The sequence below is a fragment of the Muntiacus reevesi genome, chromosome X (assembly GCF_963930625.1).
Source record: "Muntiacus reevesi chromosome X, mMunRee1.1, whole genome shotgun sequence".
Taxonomy (NCBI): domain Eukaryota; kingdom Metazoa; phylum Chordata; class Mammalia; order Artiodactyla; family Cervidae; genus Muntiacus; species Muntiacus reevesi.
This window is the reverse complement of record NC_089271.1, coordinates 10,816,898-10,836,592: the sequence shown is the minus strand read 5'-3', so window position 1 is coordinate 10,836,592 and position 19,695 is coordinate 10,816,898. Positions and strand designations below refer to the sequence as shown.

General features: G+C 44.1%; 1 protein-coding gene across 3 annotated transcripts; it reads right to left on the bottom strand.

Moving 5' to 3' along the window:
• Nucleotides 1–949: 949 nt before the first annotated feature.
• TLR8 (toll like receptor 8) lies at nucleotides 950–19,486 on the bottom strand. 3 transcript variants are annotated; one of them, XM_065915202.1, is made up of 4 exons: nucleotides 19,421–19,486; nucleotides 19,006–19,061; nucleotides 13,298–13,365; nucleotides 950–7,205 (listed from the first exon to the last, which is right to left on the bottom strand). In XM_065915202.1, the coding sequence occupies exon 4, from the start codon at nucleotides 7,197–7,199 to the stop codon at nucleotides 4,098–4,100; it is 3,102 nt and encodes a 1,033-aa protein (XP_065771274.1). In that variant the 5' UTR covers nucleotides 7,200–7,205; nucleotides 13,298–13,365; nucleotides 19,006–19,061; nucleotides 19,421–19,486; the 3' UTR covers nucleotides 950–4,097. The 3 variants fall into 3 exon arrangements, with proteins under 3 accessions (XP_065771274.1, XP_065771275.1, XP_065771276.1); XM_065915203.1 differs by having other exon boundaries at nucleotides 13,301–13,365; XM_065915204.1 differs by lacking the exons at nucleotides 13,298–13,365; nucleotides 19,421–19,486 and having other exon boundaries at nucleotides 19,006–19,041.
• Between the last annotated feature and the right edge of the window lie 209 nt (nucleotides 19,487–19,695).

The following is a 19,695-nucleotide window of genomic DNA, read 5'->3' as shown; positions in this document are numbered from 1 at the left end:
ATAGAGCTGCTGCAGATGTTATTGGTTAAAACACAGCCATGTTGGAGGAGGGGTGGACCCTGACTCTAATAGGACTAACGTCCTTATAAGAGCAGAGAGACAGGGAGGGTAGGTAGCCATGTAACCATGGAGGCAGAGACCAGAGTGATGCATCGACAGGCCAAGGAACTCCGAGGATTGCCAGCAACATTAGGAGCTAGAAAAGGCAAAGAAGGACCCTCAGCTACAAGTTTCAGAGGAACCACGGCCCCATAGACACCCAGATTTCAGACTTCTAGCCCTCAGAACTATGAGACAATAAATTTTGATTGCTTTAAGCCACCCAGTTTGTGGTACTTTGTTTGGGTGACGCTAGGAAATGAATACAGTTGTAATATTAGAAAATCACATAGAGATCCTGTAGTTCATTCCAGAAAGGAGGAATCATGCTCAGAAAGATGGAGCGGGAACTTCCCTGGGGGTCCAATGGTTAAGACTCCGGGTGCTCCCAATGCAGGGGGTCTGGGTTCGACCAGGGGGTCAGGGAACCAGATCCCACATGTCACAACTAAGACCAGTACAGCCAAAGAAATTTTCTTAAAAAGGGGGAAAAAAAAAAAAACATAGAGTGATTTGCTATGATCAGACCTGGGCATTCTAATTCCTGTGGTTCAGAGTTCTTTTTTTTTTCTTTTTTTTCCATTTATTTTTATTAGTTGGAGGCTAATTACTTTACAATATTGTAGTGGTTTTTGCCATACATTGACATGAATCAGCCATGGGTGTACATGTGTTCCCCATCCTGAACCCCCCTCCCACCTCCCTCCCCATCCCTTCCCTCTGGGTCTTCCCAGTGCACCAGCCCCGAGCACTTGTCTCATGCATCCAACCTGGGCTGGTGATCTATTTCACCCTTGATAATATACATGTTTCTCACAAGCAAGGAAATCGAAACTGTAATCAGAAATCTTCCAGCAAACAAAAGCCCAGGACCAGATGGCTTCACAGCTGAATTCTACCAAAAATTTAGAGAAGAGCTAACACCTATCTTACTCAAACTCTCCCAGAAAATTGCAGAAGAAGGTAAACTTCCAAACTCATTCTATGAGGCCACCATCACCCTAATTCCAAAACCAGACAAAGATGCCACACAAAAAGAAAACTACAGGCCAATATCACTGATGAACATAGATGCAAAAATCCTTAACAAAATCTAGCAAACAGAATCCAACAACATATTAAAAAAATCATACATCATGACCAAGTGGGCTTTATCCCAGGAATGCAAGGAATCTTTAATATCTGCAAATCAATCAATGTAATACACCACATTAACAAATTGAAAGATAAAAACCATATGATTATCTCAATAGATGCAGAGTTCTTTACAGAGGCCAACCACCAGAGATCAGTGACAAACAGGGATTTGGCACATCTTTACCAGCTTCCCCAAAAAAGAGGAAGACCGAACTGAGCTGATAGAGACAACTTCAGGAGTAGAAAAGAAATGCCAGGAGCTTCAGACATGGTGAGGTCATACTGGAAAAGCCACCGAAAAAAATGTCAAAGAAGAGAAATAAGGCTGTCAGGAGATCCACAGAGTTGTGCGGCCATCACTATCATGAATTTGAGAATGTGGCCTCACTCCAACAAGACATCCTGTGACAATATGCAGTCACTGCCCATCTTCTCTCGGCTCCCCCAGCCCCTGGGGAAGCACTTACCCAATTTCTGTCTCTATGGATTTGCCTATTCTGGACATTTCCTATAAATGGCATCAGACAACATGTGGTTTCTTGTGACTGGCGTCTTTCACTGAGCATCTGGTTTCCAACGCACATCCATGTTGTCCTGTGTGACAGTACTCCATTCCTTTCTAAGGATGAATAATACTCCAGTGTATGGCGATAGCCATTTTATGTATCCATTCAACAGCTGATAGATTTGGGGCATTTCGGAACCCACCTTAGGACTCAATACATATTAGTTGTTCAAAAAGCATCTGTCTATTAAGTAGAAATTGTGAATTGAAGAAGATAGTTGAGATAAAGGGATTTTATTTTCTTATGCTCTAATGATTTCCATTTTCAGGTCAATTTCATAAGGTACCTCTTCAAGATTCATACTACAATGGACAGAAGATCCTATGGACAGATGCAGAGGAACAAAGGGCTAGCAGAGGTGGTAGGGAATGACATCACTGTTTCACTTAGGAGAACTACATAAACGGTACGGATACATAGGCGTTCTAATTTTACATCTTCTGGATAGGAAGTAAGTGAAGTGAAATTGCTCAGTTGTGTCCAACTCTTTGCGACTCCATGGACTGTAGCCTACCAGGTTCCTCCGTCCATAGGATTTTCCAGAAAGAGTACTGGAGTGGGTTGCCATTTCCTTCTCCAGGGGATCTTCCCGACCCAGGGATTGAACCCAGGTCTCCTGCACTGCAGGCAGACGCTTTACCATCTGAGCTACCAGGGAAGTCCAATCCTCAGGAAATAGGAAGTAAAAATAGAATTAATTTCTGTGTTAACAATTGTACACACTTCATGAAAACTTTTCCACCTTTGATTTCTATTAAAGGTTTTTATTTCGCCTAAGGATTCTCCAAAAACCTGGTGTTGGTGGTAATATTGTCTTTTAATGCCCCTAGGTTTTACTTATTTTTAAAATTGAACTATAGTTGATTTACAATGTCATGTTAATTTCTGTACACAGCAAAGTGACAGTTATATACATATATACACTCTTCTTCATATTCTTTTCCATTATGGTTTATGCCAGGACACTGAATTTAGTTCCCTGTGCTCTACGGAAGGACTTTGTTGTCCAACTATTATAGATGTAATCGTTTGCATCTGCTAACCTGAAACTCCCAGTCCATCTCCCCCCACCCTCCTTGGCAACCACAAGTCTGTTCTCGATGTCGATGAGTCTGGTTCTGCTCCACAGATGGATCCCTCTGGGTCATATTTCAGATTCCACGTATAAGTGATATCTCTTTCTGACCTACTTCACTTAGTACAATAATCTCTAGGTCCATCCATGTTGTTGCAAGTGGCATTATTTCATTCTTTCTTTCTGACTGAGTCCACTGTGTTTATGTATTGCCTCTTCTTTATCCATTCATCTGTCAATGGACATTCAGGTAATTTATATTATAAATTTACTTCCCTGTGTATTTATTATATGCTCATGATGTGAAATGAAGCATTTTAATGATTAACTTCATGATTTACAGCAATGGTGATTGACAGATAACTCCAAATGCTTCTAATTTAGCTGCACACTTTAAAAATGGCTAAGAAGCAAAGAAACAAAAAAACTTAACTACCATCCATCTTAGCCTTTAGATGGTATCTAAACCTTAATGAAATATTATAGCCAGTATTTATAAAAAGTAATTATAAAAGAAGGACTAATGCAACCATAACATAATATAACCACATAGCCATGGATATATGATAAATCTAAACAGCAACTTCACATCAGAACTATTACAGTCGCAAAAGTTTCGCTCCTGGTATTCACCATTTATGACCAAGATGGCAGGCTGAGCGAGCTTACCATGACTGCCCACCTTGGCCATAGACTACTTTCCCAGGACTGAGGTGATCACTCCTGTGGAGCCGGCAGGGCCTCTGATTCACTTCTAACAAGCAGAACAAGCCAGAGCGAGGGGTTATCCCTTCCCCGATTGGATTACAAAGACGGCGACTCGCATTGTGTCAGCAACCTGTCTCTCTTGCTGGCTTTGCTGAAGCTAGCTGTCACAGGGAAGGGTCCGTCCATGTGGCCGGGAACTGAGGGTAGCCTTGGGCCAGCAGCCCAGGGAGAACTCCGTCCTGGAAACCGCCACACAAATGTGGGCTCCGAAGTGGATGCTAACCGTAGCAGATGCCTGTGGCCCTGGATGACAGAGAGATTACCGCCTTTGAGGGGCCCTGAGCCAGAAGTCAAGCCCAGACTCCTCAGCCACAGAGACGCTGACACAACGAAGTGTATGATCCTAAGCCAGTGAGTTTGGAGTGCTCTGTTAGACAGCAAGTGACAGCTAAGAGCAAACGGAGCACTGCTGTGCATTTTGACTACGCCTGTGACCCCTGGCTTAACATCAGTTAGTACTGCTTAATGGAATTGACATACAAGTTGTTATACCGTGAATCGTTGGCTGTTAGGACGACATTTTTCAGACTCTGCCAAAACAAGCCTTCTGCCTTGGGGTTGTCAGGCCACTGGAGGATGGAACTCTTGCAGATCCTCTGCCGCAGCCTCAAATACTGCGAATGCTGCAACACTGGCTCCAGCAGAATAAAGACAATCACGTCCATATTCTCCTCCATTAGCCTCTGCAAGGCCAAGTAGAATGCCGTTTTAAAATTCCAGTTTTTGGCATATTTTTTGGTTAGAACAAATATTGTTTTCTTGCTTTGGTTGATGCTCTGCATGAGGTTGTCGATGATGGCTAGACCCGGGTCCCAATCCCTTTCCTCTAAACACAGGAGCACGTTCTTATCCTCACTCTCTTCCAGGTGGAAGCGCAGTTCATTGATCACCCAGTCTGTGACAGAAGCATCTTTGGTATCATAAGAAATGTAAGCATCGTAGAAAGTCTGGGATGTGGACAGAGATCTGTAGCCTTTGACCTTAGCTAAGCACACATGATAGATAAACCAAGCATCCCAGTAAAACCAGTGGTGGGCCAGGGCAGCCAGCATCACTGAGATGGTGACAGAAAAGGTTAAGAAACAGAATATGGCTGCAATGGTATCTGAAACACAAGTGGTGAGGTCTAGACTCACAATGCTCTTGCCTTCTTGATCCCCAGGACTGGCACAAATGACATCTGTCAGCCTGGGAATCCTGACATTCAGATTTGCGTCCATCCATTCTCGAAAATCTCCTAAGTCACAGGTACAGTCAAAAGGGTTACCCCCTAGCTCCAAAACGGTTAACTTGGTGGCAGTCTTCGTTTCAAATGTGGATCTGTTGAGCATCTTGAGCTGGTTGGAGCTCAAATCAAGGTGTACCAGGCTGCTGGCTCCAGAAAGAAAATCAGACGGCAGGTGGGAAATCCTGTTTCGACTCAGTAGCAGTGTCTCAAGAGAAGATGCAAATGTAGATAAGCTATTGGTTAAAAAGAACAGCTGGTTTCCACTTAAGTCAAGCAACCTGAGGTGAGGGAAGTATTCCAGTAATGACCAGTTAAAGAAATTTAACATGTTATCATTTATATATAGGTCAGTGAGAGTCCTGGGCAAGTTAAGGAAGGCCTGACTGGAGATATGCCGAAGGTTATTACGGGCTAAATCAAGCCGGGTCAGATTGGTGAGATTCTGAAAAATTTGCCAGTACCTGACATCTTGAGCATTCCACAGAAGGTCAAGGCGATTTCCACTGAAGACTAATTCTCCCAGGGATGCACTTTTCAGTTGTGTTTCTGTTAAAGTAAAAATGTCATTGTTGCTCAAGTTTAAAACTCTCAGGTTAGATAAATGTTCAATAAATCCTAGACGGTGCGTTACCCCTGCTATTCGGAAATAATGTGCATTGTAGCTGAGATCGAGAACTTCTAACAACGGCAATTCACTGAAAGCAGCATCATCATCAAAGTCTAGTCTGTTGTTTGTCAAATCCAAATACTTGATACTAGACAAACCTGAAAATTCCGTGCCATTTAACACCTGGCCATTCCCATTTGAAGACAGATTTAGACAGGAAATGTTTCCAAAATCTTTAAACTGGTCTACCCCAATAAAGAAAATACTGTTCAAGCTTAAATCTAAGGCATTGCCAAGACGTGAACATTCTGTCTTTATTAAAGGATTGGTGTTATGATAAAAATTCGAATGTGGGTCAAACTGAATATCGGCTGAGCGTCGCTTCAGGATATGACTTTGGAAAGAGGTCCCATTTGCATCACGTTGCTCGGTATCACTGACCAAGGGCGATATTCTGTTTTCTGACAAGTAAATGATTTTCAGGTTGGGGAACCACTGGAAAATGCTAAATTCAATCTGCTTAATAAAGTTAACACCCAAGTTGATAGTCGTTAAATTTGAGAGGAGCCGCAGGGGCTGGAAATGGTCGCTTCTAAGTTCCTGGAACACATAACCTCTTAAATGCAACATCTGGAGAGATATAAGCTTTGAGAAATTTTTGGAAATGTTAATGTACCGAGGATATTTTTTCAGTTCGTAGTTGTATGACAAATCAAGTATTTCTAAGGAGGGCAATTTTGTCAAAAATTCCCCCGAGGCTATTTCGTCCATTAAATAGTTGAATTCAAGATCCAGCACCTTCAGATTGTGCATGTTGTCAAACCAGCTGGCAGGAACCTTCCGGAGCGAAGTGCTAGAGAGGTTTAGGTAGCGAAGCTGGGTCAGGGTTTGAAAAGCAAGAGGGTGTATCTGAATTGAAGCACCCCCTTGGCAAGGAACGCAGGGAAATGGAGCGTTAAAACATCTCGGGCAGTTTCCGCTTAAATCTAGTACTCTTAAATTGCTCAGTTCCTTGAAGTCTTCTTCACTGACGTTTCCGATATGGGTATTGCTAAGGTAGAGTTCTGTTAGCGAGCTTGGCAGGCTGGGTGGCACGCTGTGAAGGGGATTAAAAGATAACGACAGCACCTTCAACTTGGTAAGGTTTTGGAATGCTCCGTTTTCTATGCTAAATTTTTTATCACAAGCAAAATAACAGTTCCAGCCCAAATAGAGACTTTCCAGGTTCCCCAGTCCAGAAGTGTTCTTTTTCGTTAACGTAATTATGTTGTTTTGAATTAGACTAAGTTCTTTCAAAGATTCTGGCAAACCAGCCGGTATTTCTTGCAACTGGTTGTCTTCCAGCAGTAACTCCCTTAGGTGTTTGAGGTTGAGAAATGCCCCGTCTGTAATAGTCATGGCTTTCTTTACAGCAGGATTTCCACTTTGGGACTTGGCATTATGGTTCAGGTTGATTTTAGTCAGATTTTGCAGCCCCTGAAATGATTCATTTGTTATGCATATGATGAAATTATCAGACAGATCTACTTCTGTCACATCTTTGTCCACTGTTTGGGGTACTTCCTGTAATCGACGACTGTTACACTCTGCAATAAAAGAGCCATTTTTGTTTTTCACATCACAAGGATAGCTTCGAGGATAACTGGCTTCAGTGAAGAACTCACAGGAGTCAGAGATTAGCAGCAAAAGGCAGGTCAGAAGCAAAAAGTGAAGGGTCATGTTTTCCTAAGGAAAATCAAAGTGGAGTCACAATGTTAGACTGGCAATATTTTCTAGGCATTTCAGGATGAACATCACAGTGCTCTGATCATACTTTGAATGAGTTTTGAAGTAGGAGTTCTCTGAACAGTTAAAGAAATTGCAGTAAGTTAAGTTCAGAATGATTTTTAGTTTTTCACCCTGTTCAGCTTCTTAACGTCCCAAGAAGCAAAAGATGAAGCTATCTGAGATGTGATGACAAGAAAACCTGAAAAGTTTTGGCAGAAGCACACATCAAGATGCCCCACCATCACAGTGGGCCTGATGCTGGATCCTGGCTGTGGTTCATGCCAGACCTATAGCACAGCAAGCTATATGTCTGTTGCTTCAGTCTATTAATATAACTCGAGGAAACTCTGGCCAGCCCCAAGGAGAGTCCAGATCCAGCTTCTCCTAGGCCATCCTTCAAGATTTCCAAGCCAGAGTCTCTCTATCTTATCTACACAACCATATATTTTATTGATATTTCCCACAATCTGTCTATACCTCTATGATGGTATATATCAAATTATCTCATGTCCCAGCATGACAGGAAAGTGGATACTTTCTGTTTATAATACTAGCAAAGTGTCACATGTTATGCTAAACATGAACATTTTCTCACCCATGTTTATACTCCCAATAATACAATGCAATAGGTTCCATTATTATCCATAGGTTGTGAGTGAGACTCAAACTCAGAGACCTAACTAACTTTCAGAAGGATAATGCACTGCAGAGGTGAGACGAGTCCATCAGATTCCAACATGGTGCTTTTTTAACCACTAACCATCATGCTACACAATCTCATTTTGAAATCTTTATGTTAGAATACCTCTTCAAATGTAGACAACACTCAAAAAGTTTTTTGTAGGGAGGCTTCCACTTATATATCCCTTATCATACAAACACTGGTATTAATAGCCATTCTTTTGCTTTTGTAAACTTTTGTGGACAAGACATGACGTTTAATGTTCTTTTACGTACTCTGTACTGTTTAGTCGAGTGTCTCACTTTCTGTGACTCTTCCTTAACGGAGGGCTGAAAATATTATTTTGGTAATTATACAAAGCAATAAAGATTAATGTGATTGGTATGGTCAAGGGTTATAGTTTAAAAAAAAAAAACTCTCAAAATCGTATTTCACTGGGTGTGGAGACCAATCTTTACTAAACTGTATTTTTCACTAAAATCCAACTCATCTCCTTAGCGCGAGTTACACCAAGTACGTGCTATCTTTTTAAATTTTCCTAAAATTTAGGGTTAGTGAACTAACAGTCACTACTATACCCTTCCTACAATATAAAACACTTTTATATGGATGTTGACAATTCTGAGGATCAATAATTATTGCCCATTCATAAGAGCCAAGGAAAAGCCAGCTCCTTATGAGATCAAAGTTAAAGTGGAACAGAACTTGCAGGCATTTTCAGTTACCTGTAGTTATTTCCAAATACAGCACCATCAAGGTGCCACTGTTTAATGTTTAGCTTTTACTGAAAGAAAGCCTGGCTTTACATGGGGTAGGCAGAATTTTAAGGTGATCCCTATACCTTTGCCCCCTGGTATTACTCCTGTAATTACATTATATGACAAAAAGATTATCTAGATGGGCCTAATATAATCATATGTGCATGCCAAAGCAGCTTCAGTCATGTCCAACTCTATGCGACCCCGTGGACTGTAGCCTGCCAGGCTCCTCTGTCCAAGGGATTCGGCAGGCAAGTATACTGGGGTGGATTGCCATTTCCTTCTCCAGGAGATCTTCCTGGCCCAGGGATCAAACCCATGTCTCTTTATGTCTCCTGCATTGGCAGGTGGGTTTGTTACCACTAGCACCACTACGCCTTTAAAAGCAGAACGTTTTCCCTGGCTAGTGGCTGAGGGAAGCATCAGAGGGATGGGAAGCCAGTGCAGAAATGGACACATCACTGCAGACTTGAAGCTGGAGGAAGTGGGTCTCTAGCAAAGAATGCAGGCATCCTGTGAAAGCTGAGAGTGGCTCCCTGTTGACAGCAAGGAAATGGGGGCCCTGATCTGACAACCCAAAGAACTGAAATTGAGGGACAGCCCAAATGAACTTGGAAATGACTCCTAAGCCAGAATTTAGCGATAAGAGTCCAGCTGGCCAAAACCTTGACTTGAGTCTCATGAGACCTAGAGCAGAGAATCCACTTAAGCCCACCCAGTCTCTAATGCCCAGAAATTTAAGCTAATAAATGAGCATTGTTTGAAGAGTTTAAACATGGGGGTCATTTGTTATGCGGCAATGGAAAACTAATACATCTAAAAAACATGTGTGAAAAGATGCTTCATGGCTTCAAAATATGCGGCTTTTACAGAGTCCACCCCAGGTCTCCAAGTTCAACGTCTCCGTTGGGAGAAACACATATGCCAAGAGGGTAATGAACCTTAGGGAAGCAAGGAACTTGGGTAGGTGACCCAGACAGCACTGTGTTTGCTTGCCACCTAAGCAGATCTCAGCCTATATGATTTTCAAGTGCGAACATCGCCGCTAGATTTGGAAGTCATTTCCTGACTCTTCCTTGTCCTTTTCTAGCTAGTAGCCTGGGGCGGGGGGCAGTGCTAGTATTAAAGAGCCCGCCTCCCAATGCAGGAGACATAAGAGACACGGGTGTGATCCCTGGGTCAGGAAGATCTCCTGAAGCAAGGAATGGCAACCCACTCCAGTATTCTTCCCTGCAGAATCCCATGGACAGAGGAGCCTGGCGGGCTGCAGTCCATGGGGTCGCACAGAGTTGGACACGACTGAGACAATTTAGGAGGCATGCACGCACAGATTATTAGTTAACTCACAGACATAAATGAAACACAACCACGTTACAAGAACTCAGGGGTGACACAAAGAAGTGAGACTAGAAGAGCCTTAAAACAGGAGGATTCCACCTCTTCACGGAGGCTGGGAAAGGTTTCTCTGAGGAAGTGAAACTTGAGCTGGGATTTTCAGGTTGATTTGGCATGAAGAAGACAGAAAGATGCCAAAAGAATGTCTCAGCAAAGGCCCTGCGAGCATTCCTTTGAGTTTCCCACGCGGTGCCGCCACAGGAGCCCTGGACAGCAAACAAGAGGGGTGTGGTGTGGGCCGGAGACAAAGCCCAGCAGGTTTCAAATCCTCAAAGCCCACTGACACCTGTGGGGAACTGCTTGCAACAGCAGGACTCAGAATAAGAAGTAGGACCAAGAGGACTGGAAGGGCACGTGAGAGCCGACGTGGGCAGAGAGCCTCAGCACCTCCATGTCACTACCATCAGCAGACATTTCTCAGGCCTCATCTGAATGAGCATGTGAGTGTAAGGGCCTGAAAGACAGTCACGGATGTAAGCATCCATGAGTGTGGATTTTGATCTTGATCTGAGGAGCAATGCAAGCCTCTGAAGGCTCTAAGCAGGGTGGTGCCATGCTTATTACTCTACAGTAATCTCTGGCAAGAGAGCACAGACCTGCAGGAGAGTATGTTTTTCATTGATTCTACTGTGTTGGTGAGGCTGTGGGGAATCAAGTATTCCTATATTTTACTTGGAGGGGTCTAAATTAGGGCCACCTCTAAGGTGGAGAGAAATTTGTAATATCTATTAAAATTAGAGAGACATACTTAGAACTTAACAATTGCAATTCTAGAAGTAGACCACAAGAGAGACCTTCATATACACAAATGCCTATCTACAAGGATGTTCCATGCCGGGCTGTCAGCAATAGCAAAAGATTAGAAATAATCTAGATGCCTATGAGTCATGCTCTGGTTAAATAAAGCAGGATGTCATAGTCATACAATGGAATACTATACAGCCATTAAAAGTAAAAGGTAGCTCTACATTCATTTATTCATTCAAAAATATTTACTAAGCATATACTTTATCGGGGGGGAATATAGCAATGAGCAAAACTGATGAAAATATCTGCCCATTTGGAGCAGTATGTTAGATGGTGGAAAGTACTAGGGAGAAAATGAAGGGAAAGGGGATGGTCATGTAGACTGTCCCTCAGTTGGATGTGTCTGATGTCTTTGTCAGGATGAGACTGGGGTAACGGGTTTGGGGGAGGGCAATCACCGAGGTCAAAGGCCACTCGAGTCACAGCTCAGCAATGGCACATGCATGACTTTCACTGTTGGTGTGGAGCTTGATCACCTGGCTGAGGTAGTGTCTGTCAGCTTCCCGTTATAGGTTAATAAATGATACAAAAAAAATTTTTACAGATCTCCTGGGGAACAGGTGGCAAGGCAAGCTGGTTGCAGACTCTCCCCTTCATGCAGTACACGAGTACTGGTAGTAGGTGAGACATTTCTGTGCGGGTACTTGGGTGGCCTGGGGTGGGGGTGTCCCCAGGACAGGACGGTGCGGTGCAGCCTCTGTAGCCTCAAGTTCACGCCTCAACATCTGATTCCAAACTCAATTATCACACAACCCTGAGCAATTGAGGAGAAAAGCCTCTAGGTGGCGCTGCAGACCACAAGAAGAGCCCTCTGACACTTGGGGATGAATGCTGAAGCTTCACTACTTTGGCCACCTGATGCAAAGAGCCGACTCACTGGACAAGACCCTGATGCTGGGAAAGATTGAAGGCAAGAGAAGAAGGGGACGACAGAAGAAGAGATGCTTGGATGGCGACTCAATGGACATAAGTTTGAGCAAACTCCAGGAGATGGTGAAGGACAGGGAAGCCTGGTGTGCTGCAGTCCATGGGGTCACAAAGACTTGGACACAGCTGAGTGATAAACATTACCACCATGGCCTTCCAGAGCATCTGAGGCAACGTAGGGGCTAGGCCATGGAAATGAGCAGAATATTGCAGAGAGGATTTCTAAGTGAAGAGCTTGAGGTTCCTAACTCCAGCCTCCCAAAAGAGAGCCCTGAGGTAAAAACAGGATTTGACAAATTCCAAATAACTTCAATTTGAAGAGAAGTACATGGATGGGAAGAGTGGGAGGTGGGAAGTAGGCAACTAGAAAAGATCTTAAAGAGAAAACCTGATAGTTCAAGCCTCTCCACCTACCTCAGGGCCTCAGAGAGGCAAAACGGACTGTAAATGCTCATCATCCATAGAGCGAACCCTAGCTCACAACATCCACTGGCCCCTGAGGTGAGAGGGCAGAGCCTAAAGCCCTGGGCAGCAAAAGCCCCACCTCCATAGCCAAGTTCTTCATCTTAGTCACACCCATGCCTCTGGCTTCCAAAAGTCTTGGCTCCAAAAGGACCTCAAAGGGAACCAGATCCCAGAGAACTAAAAAGGGTATGCAAGAGAATTTACTCCCTTAGTGAATAAATGAATAATAAATAATGAAAAAACCATTTGGCCTGGCAGAAGAAAAATGATAACTCTGCAAATAAAATAGAGAAATGGCAACTACGTGGAAGAAAAAAAAAAAGAGAGAAATAGCAACTCTGAAAATAGAAGGGAAAGGGTCAATTATGCAAATAGGATAGAAAGTTAAACTATGCAAATAAAGCTGGGAGAGAGAGAGGGACAGAGAGAGACAGAGAGAGACACTTCTGTTGTTTGAGGCTAACAGCTGAGGGTACCCATTAAAGTGACAGCAAAGGGCTAGGATTCTACAAGGTGAGAAAGGGCATTAAGAGGAAAGCACAGCAGACACGGACTGTGTATGAACTTGAGGAAGACAGAAAGCAGATGGATGAGTGGTAGGTGGCACAGCAGAGTGGAGAAGGGCTAAAGCTGACCAGAGCAAGGTCAATTCATAGCAGGAAAGTGAAAGTGAAGCCGCTCAGTCGTGTCCGACTCTTTGCGACCTCATGGACTGCAGCCTCCCAGGCTCCTCCATCCATGGGATTTTCTAGACAAGAGTACTGGAGTGGAGTACCATTTCCTTCTCCAGGGGATCTTCCCGACTCAGGGGTTGAACCCGGGTCTCCCGCATTGCAGGTGGATGCTTTACCAGTTGGTGAAGAATTCATAGCAGACAAGCCCCCGGAAGACTCGGGAGCTGCAGACAGTAGTCACAGTGGAGTAACCAGTGGAGTGCCGGGTGGGGCTGCACAAGAGATGAGCTGGAAGTCTGCATGAGAAGTTAGACCCCTCCTGAGTCCCTCCGTGATACTTACTACCTTGAAAAGTTGAATCCAGAGCCTTGGGTTCAGGAATTCAGGCGCCAAGTGAAGGCAGGGCTGAACTGTCACAAAGCAAATAGGAAGGTTAGAGCACCGTGTGTCTCTGGAGCGCAGATCCCCGTTCTCTTCCCTCCTCTGGCCCTGGGGCCCCTGACATCCACCTGGTTCATAAATGCTCCACTCCACCCCCCAAGCAGGAGACTGGGGCACCTCATTGGGAAAATGGAAAGGCACAGTAACAGGGCCACAGTAGCAAAAATTAAGAGGACACCCAAAAAGGTAGTCATCAAGGTGAAAATAGTTTACCAAAAACTGAAAGTTCCTGATGGACCATGTATCAGTATGAAATGATGATAGAATGGGACTCTGCACTTGCCTCCCCCCCATCCTGGCTCTGGTTCCAAGAAAACTCACTTTACCAAAATAGGCCCCCAGCCTGCGGGCCAGAGTTCCTCACTATGACTTTTAAAAATAGAACGCTAAAATATTATGCGTCCTGACTGCCAAGCTGTTGGGGACCCTACCTGCCTGCAATTCTGCACCAAAGCTAGGGCCTCACTCCCCTCACCCGAGCCCTGACCCTGAGCCACCAAAGAGACCTGTGATCACAGTGGGGCACCCAGCCCAAAAGTTTGCTCCCATCCTAGGCTGGGACCCATCATTTGGAAGGCCTGTCCTTGCAACTGAAACATCTCATCAGCTGTTTGGGGCTCCATGCTTGAGTACGAAGTAACAGTCAGCACCAGTCAGCTGGCATTTACCCAGCATCAAAGAGAGATGCACACAGGCAAAATAAATAAATAAAAGGAAAATCACAGACATAGGAATTGGGAGAATCAGGTCTTCTGGTCACCAGGACAGTAGCTGATGGTTTACATTCTGAACTCAGGTCCTGTCTTGTACGGGTGCTCAATAATCTCTCTGCAGTTCTGAAGTCCCTCAAAATCTGAGCACCAGAAGATTTGGGTTTTTTTCCCTAACTTATTTGACACCAAAAACTGATCTGAACTGAGCTAAGGCTACTAAAATTTTTACTTATCTACTTATGGGAGCTCTCTGGTTTCAGAGCAGAAATTACCCACGTGCTTGATCGTCAGGGCTGCTGTGGACCCATCTAAAGGGTTTTATAATAAATCCTCTATGTACTATGATGGCATCACCAACTCAATGCACATGAGTTTGAGCAAGCTCCGGGAGACAGTGAAGGACAGGGAAGCCTGGCGTGCTGCAGCTCATGGGGTTGCAAAGAGTCAGACACAGCTTAGCAACTGAACAACAAAACTATCTTCTCTTGCTACAGTGCAAATTCTGAACTTTGACACAGTTATAGCCTACAGGTTTCAGGCAATGGATTATAATTCAATAATTAAATCTCCTTCACTGGAAACCTATTAGCAATTCCTGAACTGTGCTTGGCACATGTCAGATCAGAAAAGAGAACGTGGTTGTCGACAGCACCGAGTTACAACTTCATGGGCCTGAGATGCTTTGGCCTTTACCAACCTCTTCCTCCATAAAAAAAAAAAATTAGTAAAAAATTATATGTTATGACCACATTGGCATAAAGACAAATATAACCCAGACTGGAATATATTCACTCTTCTGCAGATTTTAAAAACAACTAAAGTCTTTGCTTAAAGTGTCATGGCCCCAAGGTCTTGTGTCTTTTCTAACCAAACAGAGACTGGCCCTGGTTGTCAATGGTGGTATCCTGGGGCTCAGACCAGGTCCCAGGAAAGTAGTCAAGATAAATAGGAGATACTAGCTGAAAAGTAAGGTAAGTATTAGGTTGGGAGAGGCTGAAGGGAAGGCCTAGGGTTGAGTGGAAGTGGCAGAATAGAGGATCAGAAAAGGACAGTGTTGCAGGTTGAATTGTGTCACCACAAAATGATATGTTGACATTTTAGCTTCTCCATGTGAATGTGACTATGTCTGGAAATAGAGTCTCTGTAGTTGGAATCAAGCTAAGGTGAGGTCATACTTAGACTTCTTCAGTTGCTAAGCTGTATCTGATCCTTTTGCGACCTTATAAACTGTAGCCCGCCAGGCTCCTCCGCCCATGGGATTTCCCAGGCAAGCATACTGGAGTGGGTTGCCATTTCCTTCTACAGGGGATCTTCCCCACCCAGGGAAGCCCCATACTAAACTCGAATGAGCCCTCATCCAATGACTGCTATTCTGATAAGAAGAGGGAAATTTGGATACAGACGAGGGAAGAGAGCCATGTGGAGATGGAGACAGAGACCGGAGTGATGTGTCTACAAGCCAAGAAACATCAAGGATTGCCAGCCACCACCAGAAGCTGGGGAGAAAGGCACAGCCCAAATTTTCCCTCACAGCCTCCAAGAAGGAAGCAACCTTATTGATAACACCTGGGTTTCAGACTTTTCATCTCCGCAATTGGTAGAGGATACATTTCTGTTGTTTTGAGTCACTCAGTTGGTGGTAGCCCCAGGAAACAGAGAGGAAGAGCAGAGAGCAGAGGAGTAAGAGCTGACCAGTGGACCCCATGGCTGAGCCAAGTTCGAGCTGCTAGATACAGCTCTTTGGCCACGGCAGTGAGCTCTCTGCATAGCACACCCTGCCGGCGATGGTCCCGTCTACACGGTCTCCATCTCTCTCTGCGTGTTGCTTTGGAATACCCAATGGGAAAAAAATCAAGAACCCATTTCTTTAAAGAAAGCATGTGAATCACACACAACAAAAGAAATTTGCTTCACATCCCACCCCATGCTGAATAAAGCATTGCTTGCTATTGAAGCAGTCATTTCACAACTGTTTTCCTGGTTTCCACGGCAAATCAGTTCTCTGGTTGGGTCCATGGTGTACGATAATCCAGTCCTCTTTTTCCCTCATAGCTCAGTCGGTAAAGAATCTGCCTGCAGTGCAGGAGACCCAGGTTCAATTCCTGGGTGGGGAAGATTCCCCTGGAGAAGGAAATGGCAACCCACTCCAGTGTTTTTGCCTGGAGAATCCCATGGATGGAGAAGCCTGGGGGGCTACAGTCCATGTGGTCACAAGAGTCAGACACGACTTAGTGACTAAACCACCACCACTACCCCATCCTAGGCTGCAAGCATGTATGTCATGAAAATGCCCCCTCCCACCTCTCTCTTCTGGTGAGCTCCTGGTGGCTCAGATGGTGAAGAGTCTGGCTGCAATGCAGGAGACCCAAGTTCGATCTCTGGGTCGGGAAGATCCCCTGGAGAAGGAAATGGCAACCTACTCCAGTGTTCTTGCCTGGAGAATCCTATGGACAGAGGAACCTGGCAGCCTAGTCCATAGGGTCACAAAGAGTAGGACATGACTGAGCGACTTCACCTCTCTCTCTGAAAGCCTCCTTTGCTAAGATGTGATCTGCCTCACGGCATCTCCCCAGCTGCCCTGCTTTCTCAGAATGGATCCTGCTGATGCCCCCTGACACAAAATTGTCAAAGGAGCCTATGGATTGTAAAAGATGGTGCATCTGCCCAACTGAATCACTGAGCTGTTTGGCCATGATGCAGGATTCCACTGGAACTAAATGCTTGCCAAACTGGAAACATTTTCTAACTCTGCATGGGTTCTAATGTCTTTATAGTTGACTCTGTTGACCACTGATATATTATGAAAGTAAATAGATAAAGAAGTGGCAGAGAGAATTTGTCACCTGAGAGGAAATTTACAGTAAATACTAGCTACTTGACTTGATCCATTCCACATTTGATGGATTCACTAACACCTTTGGAAGACCAAAGAAACCACCACCACATTAAATGCATGTATCAACGAAGAGGTGGACCCTGATTTCATACACATAAAAATATGAAAAATTATGCTATTTGAAATCCAGCAAATATGGTAGCACACATTTGCTGAGTGCTTTATCACGAAGCAAACAATGGGAGCACAAATCATGTATTTTCTTGCCTGATCTTCATAAAAATCAGTGAGGTGGGTGCTGTCATAAGCCCTCATTTTACAGATATGGAGCCTGAGATTCAGAGGCTCATTTACCCAAGGTCAATCAGATGGTAGGTGGCAGGGCAGAAACTGAGTCTAGAGGTACCCACGTAGGTAACAAGTTGGTACCAAGCGATGATCTGGTTTCAGTTATCAGCAGAAACAGCACAGCCATACATGGAACCTTCTGGACTTAAATAGCTGGGGGTATTACCCACCTTGCCTTTCCACTGATACCACAGAACACTTACAGGTGCTCTGTAATTCCATAGAACAACTGGAAATCCACCGATTCTAGACATATTAGCCAACGAGTGGATATTAACAATCATCTGAAAAGTCAACCCAGTCTGTACTAGGTAACATTGACCCAGAACTATGGGTTATGCATTTACATGTACTGTCTCTATAGCCCTGAAGAGTTATAAATTGGGAGTGATAATTTAAAAAACAACAAATCCCTCAGCACTGTTCAATAGGTCAGCTGAACTCAAATGATATTTCACTGGAGTGAAATCCCCCTCGATAGACCCCTGAGGTGACGCTGAGACGCACTTACAAATAATATCCAGCTGAGTTTCCAAGCTGACCCTGGGTCGTGACACCCTCCCATGTCAGACAGACCCTGATCCTCTGTCTGGGTTTCCACAGGACTGACTTCTCTCTCATCAACACCTGTGCACTTTTTAGGATTATTACATGAAAGAACGAGAAGCAGACAGAAGAGTGAGCAACATCAAGTGTCCCTGCCCCAATCCACAGCCTCAGCTTTGTGGATAAGGTATACGTGGAACTTTTATTTTGCTTTCTGGAATCAAGCTGAGAGGCTAATGAATAAGCTTCAGGTCTTCCTGGAGGCTTTGTCAGTCCCACTCCCAAAAGTCTGTGCTCCTTGCGGAAGAGACCAAATGGGATGTTCAGATGCTTCCCTAAGGCGGTGGTCCTTGACTCTGGCTGCACGCAAAGACACCTGGGAAGTTGAAAAGCTACCAATGCCCAGGCCCACTCCAGAGATGCTGATTCTATTAGTCTACGGTTCAGCCTGGACAGGGGGAGTTTTTAAAGTTCACTCTGTGGTTCTGACACATAGTCGAGCTAAGAACCTCTACTCTTGAGACCGGGAGTCAGCGAGGTCCTTGCCTTCCACGTACCACCAATGACAGGGACGCAGGGCATTTTTCCAAGTTGAGTTTGATTTTATTCTAGTATCATTTTCTTATAATGCAATTATATTGGCTATCACAACAGTTTACAAATATCAAGTCGAAATGGGATAAGTTTAAGTGCAATTCCCTATATATCATTGGCCCTGCTGGCCTAATTCCTTCTGAGCCCTTGCAGTCATTCTGCAAAGCATCAGAGAATTTCAGGGCAGACTTAATTTACTTTCAAGATCTATAATGGGCAGTCACTGGATATAAAAAAAAATGAACTTCTAGAACTTACATATGTTAAATAGTGGTAAAAAATACCTCCAAGAACTTTGATAGGCACTAAATGATCATGGAAAAAATATACTAAAGTAAACATTGGATGAGATTCTCTGGAAATCAGTTTTTGTAATGGTGCTTAAATCGCATTCAATTTTTGAGCAAATACACGATTTTTAAAAAATAGTTAAGTTTTTCATCCTGACAGTTCTTGACAGTAACAAAAACTTACCATGTTCTAGGTCTAAACACTACAGAAGATAATTATAGCAACAGTAACATCTTCACTTAAACACTCTGAACAAGAAAACGTAGAAATACTAAATGTACCTGAAGCTCCTGGTAGGAGATGAAGTTCGGGTTTTGCCTAGGCACCAGCAAGCGACCTGAGTGAACAAAGAGAGCTTGTCCATTTCCGTAGAAATAGCAAAGAACAAACACCTCCCCTCCAGTCTTTTGGCTCTAGATGAGAATACTATTTCTGACAGGACCGGATCAATTCCTAACTTGGGATTTGCTTCTTTTCCTCTTGAAAATGCTAAGACCATTGCGTTGGATTTCTGACATTTCCTGCACCCCGGACCACTCTACCTACACTTAGAGCTGCTCCAAGACTTCGCCTTTTTATGCTCATCTGCCCGTTCACCAGTTCTTTGGTCACAGTATCTGCCACCAAACCCTGTTTCATAGCCAGAAATCCTCTATTTTGTTGGCAAACTTTGTTAAAAGAATAGAAGGGGCTTACCGCGCCTCTGGTGCTGTCCTAACTGCTCATTCTAGAACCTGCAGTGCTGCCGAGGGGCACCCTCTGTGCTGTCTGGTGTATGCACACGAAGAAACTAACCAACTTCCTAAAACTGGCCTCTTTACCAGCAGCAGAACCTCGCCTACGGTTTGCAGAAGCTTATATGGGAAGAAGGGAACTCGTGATTTCTTAACTGTTGCCAAATCATTTATTGACTAGGCTGTACAATTTCAAAACTGAAGTGGAGGGGGTGGAAAAAAGGCATTTATAAAATG